The following is a 12873-nucleotide window of genomic DNA, read 5'->3' on the forward strand; positions in this document are numbered from 1 at the left end:
ATGGGTTTTGACAACCGTTTTGGTCATTTTACCTGAAAACATAGAATTTGTCAGTTTTATTAGATAACTGAAACAAAAAATATTTATGTTGTAATTTTTGTTTATATGGACTTTTTAAAAAGAGAATACCTACAAATATTCGAAGGATTGCAAGTGAAAATTTGTCGATATATATATATATATATATATATATATATATATATATATATATATATATATATATATATATATATATATATATATATGCATTTTTTGTTCTTATTACATGTTCTAACATGTTTTCATGCTAAACACAACATAGATTTGCTTTAGTCATTTTTCAACAAAACACATACACATGAAAATACAATGTTATAATCAACCACTAAATGAAAGTATGTTGCTATAATGACAACAATGTACTTTAATATATATTTTTCTGATTACAGGATCCTATTTTCATTCATGGAGCAAAATCATTATGAAATAACAAAATTAGGAAACAAATTTCAAATTGATTCCTACTTTTGGTACCAAATCTGGAAGAAAAAATTAAAAATGTGGTCCTTGTGAATACTATCTTTTTCCTACATCTTAAAAAAAAAGTTAGGGGTGTCATACTGTGTAAAATGCATCCAATCATGGCATTGTACGTACACTTAAATTCTTACTATGACATTCTAATTTGAAAATGATAACCAACACCACAATGAAAATTGTTTTGTATCCCTATCTAAAAAAAATTAACTAATATAGACATTGTTAACAAATTAAAAGTGTAAAATACTAAAATAAAAAACATAGATAAAATCTATATAAGGGATAAAATCAAGGCTTTCTACGACTATGTTTTCAAAGCTTTTCAAAGTGCATAAAAGGAAAAATACAATTTTATCAAGTAGATTAATAAAAATACTAAGTGGAAGTATAAAAATACATAACTTAATATACAAACTGCTATTTAACTTACCAATTGCCAATTGTGTCATTTTTTTACTTGTCAATTGAGTTTCTTTTTTAATATACTAAATGTGTTTATTAATATTAAGCATAATTAATACTCCAAATTATTAGTTGTATTTCATGATTCGGTTTCTTTTTTTCTTCGTATTTACGTTTCTTTTATAATTTGCATTATTTAACATTTAAATTTTTGATGTGCAAAATCTATCACCATTCCATCATTTTTCTTTAAAGTTACATACTCAAGATATTCGTTGTCCGACAAAAATATATAAAAAAAAGTTTATTACTTCAGATGAAAAAAATAAAAACAAAATAGTATATATGCACACTTTAAGTTATATCAAAAGGTAAGAACCTAATGAAATTCAGAAAAAAAAATTGAAATGTGTTGTAATATTATAATAAAAATTACTCAAAAACCATTTACAGTCAATCCCTTTATTGATTCTAAAAGATTGGCAGCCAATCTTGAACTTAGAACTCCTCCATAAAAGAAAATACCAAAATTACCCTTTTGTCAAATAAAACCAAATAACACAATAAAACTGACTACACTTGAACCAAGCAACGTTGATTTCAATAAAATAAGTTTCTCGCTTAATCATTAAAATGTCAGGAGCAATATAAGAACAGGAAACTAAACCATTTTGACCAAAATTCCCCTGATTCAACAACCAATAGCAATGATAAAAACATAACCCAATCTTGATCTCCATGCTATCATTATAAGCAGTGTTTCTGTCGAAAGAATCCCAGAAACACCAATAAACCCAGGAATAGGGAACCAACCAAAAATCTTCCAAAAATATCCTCCAAACCAAGAGGTAGAATTGTCACTGATAAAACAAAATCTGTCATTACCCTCTACGAAATCCAAGCTGACAAACCCAAAAAAATTTGTACATGGTCTAATAAAAATCCCAGACATAGTATTCCGTTTATTTAAAAGACTGAAATACCCCTATTCATTACAAATCGACTTGCTGTTGTGAATAAAACTCTGACAAGCACATCGAAACTTCTTAAAATATCAGGATGATTCCCCATGAATCTGATATTCAAGTTATTTGAGCAAAAGCAGGTGATACAACATAATCGGAAACAAAAAATCTGAAATTGACCACAATACCCTTTAAATCAGTTGGCAAAAGAAACACTATTTTCATTCTCAACCCTCATTTTCCTTATCTTAACATGATCAGAATAGGGCCAGTTAATTCTAATTATCATCTTCCTAATCCAACACCAATTATTCCTCAATTTTCCTTTGCTTTTCCTGTTATTACAATCTGCAGGCTTGTGAAACCTTTTGTATTTGTTTCCCCATGGCTGTAATTCTTCCATCTAAACTTCCAACCTAAATCAGACAAGATTTTAATCCCCATGAAAACATCCATCATTTTGATCTGTATCAACATGGCTGTAATTCTTCCTGTATCAACAATGGTTCCTTGGTTATCTGTGGCGAAAGCAGTTGGGTGAATGGTCAACTTTTGACCGTTGACCAAAATGCTTTGTAGATCAACATTGTAATGAGGCCTGAAAGATCAAGATAATATAAGATTACAAGATACAAAACTAACAATTACACTTCTATTGTGGTTTCTAATTGTATAATCGAAATTAAAGTTGCAAATATTGATATTTCCTAAAATACCCTTCAGTAATACGTACTGTGATGGGACAAGGTAGTTCTCAGGTTTAAGAATCATGGAAGCACCACCAGCAAAGGTTAAAAAAACCTTAGAAAAAATCCCATTTATGCTGTTTATAAGTAAAAAAAAAAAAAAAAAGATCAATTAAATGTTCTTGAAATGAAATGAAATAAAAAAAACTAATAAAATTTATAAACCGGTGTCTTATTTAAAAATAGATGATAAGGGTATTTTGGTATTTTTGCAAAAACAGAAGAGTTAAATGAATTTTAAAACCAATCTCAACATTTTCAATGAATTTTGTCTCAATTATAAAACTCCACAAGAATAATAAAAAGTCTATACAATAAGTGGAGTCTTGAGGGTAAAATTGTCATTTATTATAGTTTAACTAACCTCCAAGAACTGACACACCTTTCTGGACTTTCTGAAAGCGAAACAAAACAAACACAAAATTCAAATGCTTTTTTTAGAGAAATTTTAAGAAAAAGTCAAAGTTTACAGAATTGACAAAAGGGTCAAAAGCTTCTGCAACAAGGTATGTCAAAGTTTTTCATATATCAACAATGGTTCCTTGGTTATCTGATGTGGCAAAAGCAATCTGGTCAAACCATCAAACATGTGTGCAAAAAAAGCATAATTAAACCTCAAAAGAAAAAAAATAGATTGGGTGTGTACATACTGACTTATAAGATTAATTACAGAATATTAACATAGAATCTTTCTCTTCATGACTATATCAGTGGAATCAAAACCACATAAAGCTACCTACATAGCAAACTCAAACACAATGGTTTAAACATAGGAATAAAAAAGAATCAGGTTGAGAAATCCAAAAGATGAAATGAAATCCATGAATGAAAAGAAGTACCTGCACATCAGACTTGATAAAATCCAGATTGGATTTCTTGTGGAAGCTATCATGTGATATAATAGTTATAATTAGAAGAAAGAATCAATGTTAAGGTTCTAATGCCCTAATAGCAAACACCAATTTCAGTAATTATTTCTTGAGGAACAAAACTTTTTTGTGATATCTTTCATCATTGTAAATGCGTAAAAACTAAGCTTGTGGAAGCAATTCAGAAATGATTTCAATCAAATATATCGCAATCATACTTATAGACTTACCAAAAAATAACCCAATTCGTCATGAAATCGACATGCCACACACTACAGTGATATGAAAAGTAAATGTTAAGAATAGGGTTTTGATCTTCATAACGAAAACCAGAAAGCGGTGACAGAAAGGAAGCCACTGTTGGCGGCCATGACGGAAACTGAAACGGTGGCGAAAGGGAATTGAAATAGACACAAGGCAAGGCTAACGGGTGTTCCGGGCATCCCTTGAACGTCCTTCATTATCACAGTATCTTCAAAACCATTTCTTTTTTAGGTTTTTTTGGCATTGATTGATACGACCGGAAGGAGGGATAGAGAGAGTAAATGACAAACAACGAAATCCAACATTAGGTAACGGGTGTTTGGGTAGAGGATGATGTCAGCAAATAATCTAAGGGTCTATAATATAGGATTTCTAAGCAATCAACTGTGAGAAGTAAATCATATATATCTAATTGATACATCAAAAAGATAAACATAAAAATGAAAGTAAATTACTTGTGTGTATGAGCAGTAAAATTCAATCACACTTCAAGAACCAAAGCTCATTCCACATATTCAAAAAGAAAAGCCACAATCAGATACCATTTAGGTTTCTTCACAATGAATCGTTAAACATGTAGCTTCTCATCCTATTTGGTTACCGCCTCTGTTTCTAGCCATGATTCTTCTTCATTCCTTATCACCAAACTCTGTGTCAACATAATCACTTTACGAACACTGCAGGGGTAAATACGAGCATTCACTATTTGTGGATGTTCCTAGGGGAATACCAGGTAGAATTAAAGCAATTAAAGAATGTTTAACTATAAAAAACTCAAAAAAAGATCCAAAATAGAATAACCTCTACAGGAGGGAGAATAATAATTAATGAAGCCATAATCGTGAACCTCTTTTTGAGTTGTATTAGAACTTTCTTCATCAAAACTGAAAGGAATGGGAATATATATATATATATATATATATATATATATATATATATATATATATATATATATATATATATATATATATATATATATATATATGTATATAGCAGATTCAAAATATGATGTATAGGGGAAAAACATCCTTAAAATCAAACCCACAACCATACCTGGACTTGACAGATCCGCCTTCATAACTTCGAGGTAGCGTTAGATGTCAGATGGAACTCTAAGTTGATGAGTAACGACGGGGACACAATGATGGTGGTGGGTTTAGCAGACGATGGAGAAGCTAGGGTTTCAACGATTAGAGGGGATATGAGGAGAAACAAAGAATCATAATTGATTAGGAATAAGGTTGCAGAAGCGAAAGAATCCTAATGGGAAGATGAGTGCAAAATAGAAGGTGGGTTCATATCTATTGAATTTCAGGGGAGCTGATTGTGTTGATTGTTTGGAGAGAAAACATAAGAATGAAATTAGGAATGAATCGTAAGAAGGAAGTTTTATTCTGGAGGCACGTGTATTTGTTTGGGTCAGGATGATGTCAGCAAAATGATCCTAAGGTGGAGACTATAGGAAAGAAATGCAATCAAGGGTTGATGTTTCTTCATTGAAGAATTTAAGGTTTTGTTTTAGTAATATTTAGAGATTATAAAGTAATTTGAAAATATTATGAGAATTAATTAATAATCTAATTAATTTAAGGGTTGAATAGCAATTTATCAATAGCTTATTAATCGGGAATACTGTAGAACCTATGGTGGATAGTATTCGAATAAGAATTAAAAAGAATTTCATTTTGGGGATATCTCATCACATAAGGGTGGAATGTTAAAGATATCGGTTTTATGCAAAACAAAAAAAAAATAATAAAAAAAAAAAATTGAGTGTGCATGCAACCCTAGAATAAGATATATGTTTTCTCTAATTAAATATACAACTTTCAACATCAAATAAGAAACACTAGCATACCTAACATATTTTCGAAAATATGATTAGGGCTAAGAGAAATATACCTTGATTGTTGTTGACAAATAACAAAGAACTTTGTATTGTTGAAGCCTTGAGAGAATGCATCACAAATATCGTGCCTCTAGTGGTTCACACTCAACACTAGCAACAAGATGAATATGGAGAGAGGATAGGGGCATATAAGAATTTTGGTTATACGTCTAAAGATATGAGTGGCCAAAATCCTTTGGGATGAGGGCCCTTTTATTTTCCAACAAGGATGCTCTACATAACCCAAATTTTAAGATAATAATAGTATTTCAAATGGTTAATTATCCAACGCTTTATTTATACTTATAGAAACCTTAGAATATCCTTATTGAAACCGTCAAACCTTCTCCAAGAAGGTTCTGGCGCCTCTTGTTCAACTATTGAACAATTGCACATTAGACCCTAGACTTTTAATTAATTCTTTTAATTTTTATTAATTTCTGATTAAATATTAATTATATATAACTATTTGTAATTAATATATTGTTCTCACAACATATTAACAAATTATTTATTTCAATTTATTAATTATATAATAAATCAACCTTTCTCTCTCTTTCCAAAAGTCATGTCGTCCAGTTGCTAGTTATGAGGACAACCCAAAAAAACTATGCTACAATCAGTTCAAGTATATACAAATTATAGTTATGGGATTCGAAACTTAATCCAACAAACACAGTGGAAGATATCAAAAGCCATAATCCTTACTTATTCTTGGCTTGAAGCTTCGCGTCTTCTTTCTCCCTTTTTGTGGAGGAATTCATTAAGAGTTTAACTCCTCCTAGTTATATTTTGATTATGCACTTTTGAGTTTACTGGTTATGAACCAAGAAAGGGATTCCGGTTTGAGTCATTTTCATGTAAACAAGGTCACGAGCATGAGAGCTCAAGCACGAAGGCATACATCCGTAGGTTGCATGTACGCTTAGGTATATCATAATTTATTTTTTCACTACCTAGTTTATGTGTTTTTGATACATAGAAAACCTAACATCTAAAACCTGTTTTATTTTCTGTCAAGTTATTTGTATGAGTATAAATATAAATGAAATGTTTGTTTGTATGTTTTGGTGTATGAAGGTTTGCATATGAATCTGAATACTTCATGATCCATTAAACATATTTCACATTACTCATAATTTGTTCTCATGAGATGCAAGCACGTGTTTCATAAAGGAACAACACTATAAATGTATTAGCCTTTCAATACCTTCCTGTATTTGAAAATGTCAGTCCAGTCTTTGTTGATGGCAAAAAATTTCACATATGCTAAGACATTGAATATGCTCAATAAGTCTCAAAAAATATAAGTGGGTATTATTTATATGATGTTTTTTTAAACCAAAGGGTTTTTTTTTTAAATAAAAAAAAGCTAGTGAGAGGCTAGAGTTACAACACTACTAGAAACATGAGTTTTTATCCGTCGCTAAATGTTGTTTGCGATGGATCAACGATGGATTAGTCCATAGGTAATTAATAGGTGGCTAATTTCTCAGCGAGGGTTTTAGCGACGGAGAGGTTTTTCCTTGCGACAAATGTAGCGACAGAATATCCGTCGCTAAATGTCACTCAATACATTTACTCAGGGCATTAGCGACAGAATTTGATAAAGTCATTTCGTCACTGTTCTATCGCAAATTTTCTTGAACAATTTTTTTTTTTTTCCGTAGCAAATCCCTTGCAGAATTCGATTTTTTTTCCATCGCTGATGTGTCGCAAGCTTTGGACATGGTTTTTTCCATAGCTAATCTCTTGCAAAATTTATACATTATTTTTTTTTTGTTCCATCAATGATCTGTCACAAACTTTAGACATGATATTTTTTTCGTAGCTAATCCCTCGCAAAATTGATGCATTAAAATATTTTTTTTATTCTCACCAATCCGTCGCGAACTTGTAAGATCATTTTTTTTTATGATTCTAAAAGAAAAAATATATGAGTGATTAATGACCCAAGTTTTTGCACAGGCTTGTTGAAGAGGATAATACGGAGGAGCTCTCTGTGAATGACATGACACTGAAGCTGAATAGAAGCCGAAAAGATGGAAAAACAAGGCTAAGAGAGTTAAGGACAAGAAGGTTGATTGCAGCATTGGTTTGGTAAGAGAGTTAATGTTTTTTTTGGAAGGAATAGAATCTGTCTAAAGAGTTGGTATTGAAGGAATTGGAATTGGAATTGGAAGTTGTAAATATTATGTTATATTTTTGATTTTTTTGGATTAAGACGCAGGGGCAATGTTGTTGCAGAAAGAAGATCCATCACGTGAATCTATTGAAAAATGTCACAAATCTCACAAATCAAGGAAGTGGATAAAGAGTTGGTATTGAAGGAATTGGAATTGGAATTGAAATTGAAACTTTTCTTGTGAAATTGTAGGGTTAAAAGGGTATTTTGGTATTTGTTCCAATTGTTTGGCAATTCAAGGAAAGGGGATGAAACTTGAAGACATTAAAGTTGTTCTATCACATGCATCTAATGATTTAGGGCAAATTCGTCATTATACCATATAATTCCAAAACAAAATGAAACCACATGGAGAAAAAAAAAATCGCAGAGGGGCTTATGTTACCAAAATAGAGCAAAGATCCATGCATTGGTGTCCATGGGTAAAAAAGTCAGAAAAGAGAAAAGCAAACCAGGGGCAAACAAAATAACATCCAATGCATTTCAATTTTGATCAGAATGAAAAATATTTTTTTTTTTTTTTTTTTTTCTGTAACCAGATCTAGTTAACAAGCATCCAGGGAACTTAATTACAAAACAATCAAACAACTAAAATATTTTTGAATGGAGAACAGAGGATAAACTTAAGTGTCACGACTATTATAAATATTTTTGTCACAACTAAAACCAAATAAATATTTGATGAAATCTAAAATAATCACACCTGTTTGAACAAAGAACAGAGGAGAATAGAGGCTCAACGGTTGCTTCTCTCTTGAACTATGGGTAAAGCACGACTGGAACTTCTTCACTCCCACCTCCTATTTAATAAATATGGAGAAATAAACATAATGTAAGGCACATAAAACATAAAAAAAAAAAGCAAAACACTTTATACTAAACTACATTTTAGGCTTTCGAATATTCCTTAAATACCCCTGAATATAAAACTTCCCATTCCCATAAAACCTCTCTTCATGCGTGTGATAACAAATGAATAAAGTCAGAACCCAATCCTTATCATGTTTAAACCCCTTCTCAATCATTCTAACACAATTTCTATATATATGACCAAAATGCCCCTGGTTCCAACTCTAAAAAAATCGAACACCGTGAGCCATATTTACAACCCAATAACTTTTATTCACCTCATGTTCACCATCCAAAGGATCAAAACAATACCAAATATGCCTCCAAATCCCAGCATCAATCTTCAAATGCCAATCACAAGTCCAAACCACCATAATAAAAAATTGATTAAGTTGCCTCACACCTTTCTTCTCAAAACAGTCAAAAAAAGAACTTCCACCATTTCCAATAATAAAAAAAACCCAGAAGAATATATTAAAAGGAAATCGAATACAGGGAAGCAATTAATATGCACAGCAATCCAACCAACAATCAGATCGCTCCAGCCCCAAAATTCATTGAGGAAAAAAGAAATTCCCAAAATGCCCTCACCACTTAAACCTCCATTAAAAGAACGATCCCAAGTACTATTCACCCTACACCGACCAACAATCTCTTCTGACCAGAAACGAAACTCACCAAAAATTAGGATATACCCAATATGCCCCTGACCCAAAATTCTCCCATCCTAGTAATAAAAATCTCCAAATCGCAAGTATCCCTCCCTCCATATGATCCTGCGATAGCAGGCTTGAGATAAAAAAAATCCAATCTTCCTCATTATCCAAAAAAATCACAATCAGACCCTGTTCTTGAATTCGCATCCAGCAATCTCTATTCTTCAAAATATTATCCCACCAAGAATCCAAAAAGATCAAAGAAAAATAGATAGTTTTGAAATTGCAACTCACGATACCTTCTTATAAATTTCTTATTTTCCAAAATAGACCAAAATACCCTATAAGCCAATTGCTCAAAACAACACATTTATTATAATCCATCCTTATTCTCATCAACCTGAAACCACGACAGCAAACCTGCCAACACTTCCTTTTAACCAAAAAACAATTCAAATCAATCCCCATCAGAACCATTGACATTTTTGATTGGGATGTTCCAATTTTTACAAATCTCTATATTCAGCCCCAAATAACCAACTTTAAGACCAAATAACTTCAATCTAATATCTTCCATAACTCTATGAACAACAAATTCAATAGAATTAATTTCTTTTCCAAACAATCAACATAATTCAAATGATTGCATGTGTTGGTCAACAAATCAGTAGGAGGTCGACGAGCTCCAAACGGATTCATAGATAGAAGTCTTCCCCATTTTCAAAGAATGTCAAAAACCCCTGCTGTATGTTTTACATTTTTACCTCTCATACATTTAACTATCATCTTTCTTTCTTTTATATTTATCTTTTTTTTTCTTCAATTCAACCTGGTTACAAAGTCTCCACATAACACAATAAAGCCATGAGAACAATAGTGACAGCTTACTATTGACAGCCTGTTTGATCTTGTGGCAGGGATCCTAGGTGTACCAGCTTAAAAAAAGTTCTCCCTGGACATACTAGTAATAAGAATTCGTTTCCACCACTATTTCAAAATCCCATAGACCTTGATCACTTTAGGGCATTCTATATAATGTTTGTTTTTTACTTGATCAGTAAACTTATTTTGACTTGCATTTAGGCATGTGACACAGGTGAAAATAGCTGACACGAATTGGAGGATTTATCAGTTTAATATGATTGCCTATGAAACTGGTGCTGTTGGGCTTGTTGCAGAGCATGTGGATGCATGTACAGAGATGACAGGAGAGCTTCAGGGTGAAGCTTTGATGCACAAAACTTATGATACCAGGCTTATATAGGACTAAAGCAACCAATCAACCCCAATATCAAGTTCTAATTCTAAGTATCTATTTTAATATAGATGCAATCGATATAAGAGGAATGACGATTGAAAAAGGAAAAAAAATGGAGAAATTAAACCCTAACGTAATATATTGTGCAATTGAACCAAACCTAACCTAATATATGACTAAAGCAAATAAAATCAAGAGGTTTACCTGAATCGGAAGTTAAGGAAGAATAATTTTAGATTTCAAAAATGTGGAGGCTGTCGGAATCGGAAGCTGCAATGGTCCATGGTGTCGTCATCTTTTTGAACGGAGATGGTGAGATTAGGTTAAGCTGCAACTCGGGAGTCAAACTTACACAAACTTCGTGTTCAATTGGAGTGATAAAGCAGATTTGGGAGGGAAGGAGACTTACACAAACTTCGTGAAACTATAATTGGATTCGTCAATTTTAGCGAGAGATCTTCAATAAAAAAACATAACGTGTGTATGCTCCGTCGGCATTCTCTCGCTAAATACATACCAGATGGAAAAAAGTCGACGATTTTTTTCCCCTCATTGAACCCTCGCCAAATGCCTTCGTTTTCCACCGATTACCGACGAATAAGGGCGCGTCGATAGAGACTTGTAAGATACGTAACTTATCCCTCGCTAAACCCTCTCTAATACGCTATATGTTGAACAAATAAAATACTTTTTTAAACCATCGTAGATCTCTCGTAATTGCCTCTCTATAAGCCAAAATTTTGCTACGGAAAAAATCCCTATCTAAATCCGTAGCTGAAACTAAAGTTTCTAGTAGTGCAAGTAGTTGTGGCAACAACCTCATTGCCATATCTACATTATCAATAACACTTCCAACAGAAGACAACCTTCTTCCCATATCTACATTATCCATAACAGCGCCATCAGAGCACAGGTGGTCCAACCTCAAAAACAAATACATGATGGGCACACTAGTAATAAGGATATCCCTCCACCAATGACGCAAAATCACATTTACCTTAATGACTTTAGGGTAGTCAAGAAATAAGTGACTCAGATTCATTGCACATCGGAGGGCGCATACAGATGATTGCAAAGGGATCCTAATTCTAAGGACGCTCAATCTAGTGTATAGATTACCAAACCTAACATGCAAATTAAGATGTTTTCTTAAGATTTTTGCCTTGGTTGGAGCAATGTGATTCCAAATAGTGTTGCAAGTACTACTTTTTGGCAAAACATCGTCATCTATAGTTGAGGACTTGTCAAAGTGGTAGACTGATGGAAAGTATCTCCAAGGTCATTAACTACTGTTGATATCTCTAATAATTGGAAGCTCCTCTTGAGTTGCCTTCAATACTCAAATTAAGTAGAATCAATAAAAGTGGAATTGATTTATTAGTTATGATGGTTTAATAATTAATTATAAACTAATTAGAAAATATCATGGGAATTAATTAATAGTCTAATTAATTAAAGGGTTAAATAGCAATTTATCGATAATTTATTAATCAAGAATAGTACAGAACCTATGGTGGATGGTATTCCCATTAGAATTAAAAGGAATTTCATTTTGGGGATATCTTATCCCATATGGGTGGAAGGATAAAATTGATGGGTTTTATGCATAACAAATAAAAAATTGTAGTGTGCATGCAATCATAGAATGAGATCTATGTTTTCTTTAATTAAATATACAACTTTTAACATCAAATAAGAAACACTAGCATACCTAACAAATTTTCGAAAATATGATTAGGGTTAAGAGAAACATACCTTGATTGTTGTTGACAAATAACAAAGATCCTTGTGTTGTTGAAGCTTTGAGAGAAAGCACCACAAATATCGTGCCTTTAGTGGTTCACACCCAACTCTAGTGTGACAACCCGAAGATTTCATATATATAATTTCTACAGTCAAAAACTTCATTTGGAAGTCAAATTCATTTCCGCCATCTTCTAGCAAATTTAAAATCCGTTTTAGTATTCCGAGCTTTTTACACTTAACGATCAAGTTTTAGAGAGTAACCACTAAAGCCCTAACACCAAAAATCATGTCCTAAGTACAAAACATCTACTGGTCAATCTTATACATTACTTTGCTGATAAAAGTAGCGGATGTAGTTTTCTTTGGTTATACGGTGGATTCATCTTTTTTTAAAACCTGTTTTATTTTCTGTCAAATTATTTGTATGAGTATAAATATATATGAAATGTGTATTGTATGTGTTAGTGTATCAATGTATGCATATGAATCTGAATACTTCATGATTCATTAAACATATTTCACATTA

At 32.1% G+C, this 12873-nt stretch overlaps 1 protein-coding gene across 14 annotated transcripts; it reads right to left on the bottom strand.

The window, feature by feature from the left end:
• Positions 1 to 1722: 1722 nt before the first annotated feature.
• LOC144998372 (uncharacterized) lies at positions 1723 to 5114 on the bottom strand. 14 transcript variants are annotated; one of them, XR_013660279.1, is made up of 6 exons: positions 4819 to 5114; positions 4613 to 4649; positions 4221 to 4442; positions 2997 to 3027; positions 2620 to 2709; positions 1723 to 2484 (listed from the first exon to the last, which is right to left on the bottom strand). XR_013660279.1 is itself a non-coding variant. In XM_078958152.1 (3 exons), exons 1-3 carry the CDS (start codon positions 3522 to 3524, stop codon positions 2202 to 2204), a joined length of 426 nt encoding a protein of 141 aa, XP_078814278.1. In that variant the 5' UTR covers positions 3525 to 4214; the 3' UTR covers positions 1723 to 2201. The 14 variants fall into 14 exon arrangements, 1 of the variants encoding a protein (XP_078814278.1); XR_013660275.1 differs by having other exon boundaries at positions 4308 to 4442; positions 4567 to 4649; XR_013660274.1 differs by having other exon boundaries at positions 4567 to 4649.
• Positions 5115 to 12873: the final 7759 nt, after the last annotated feature.

The sequence above is a fragment of the Lactuca saligna genome, chromosome 5, assembly GCF_052625555.1.
Source record: "Lactuca saligna cultivar CGN05327 chromosome 5, ASM5262555v1, whole genome shotgun sequence".
Taxonomy (NCBI): Eukaryota; Viridiplantae; Streptophyta; class Magnoliopsida; order Asterales; family Asteraceae; genus Lactuca; species Lactuca saligna.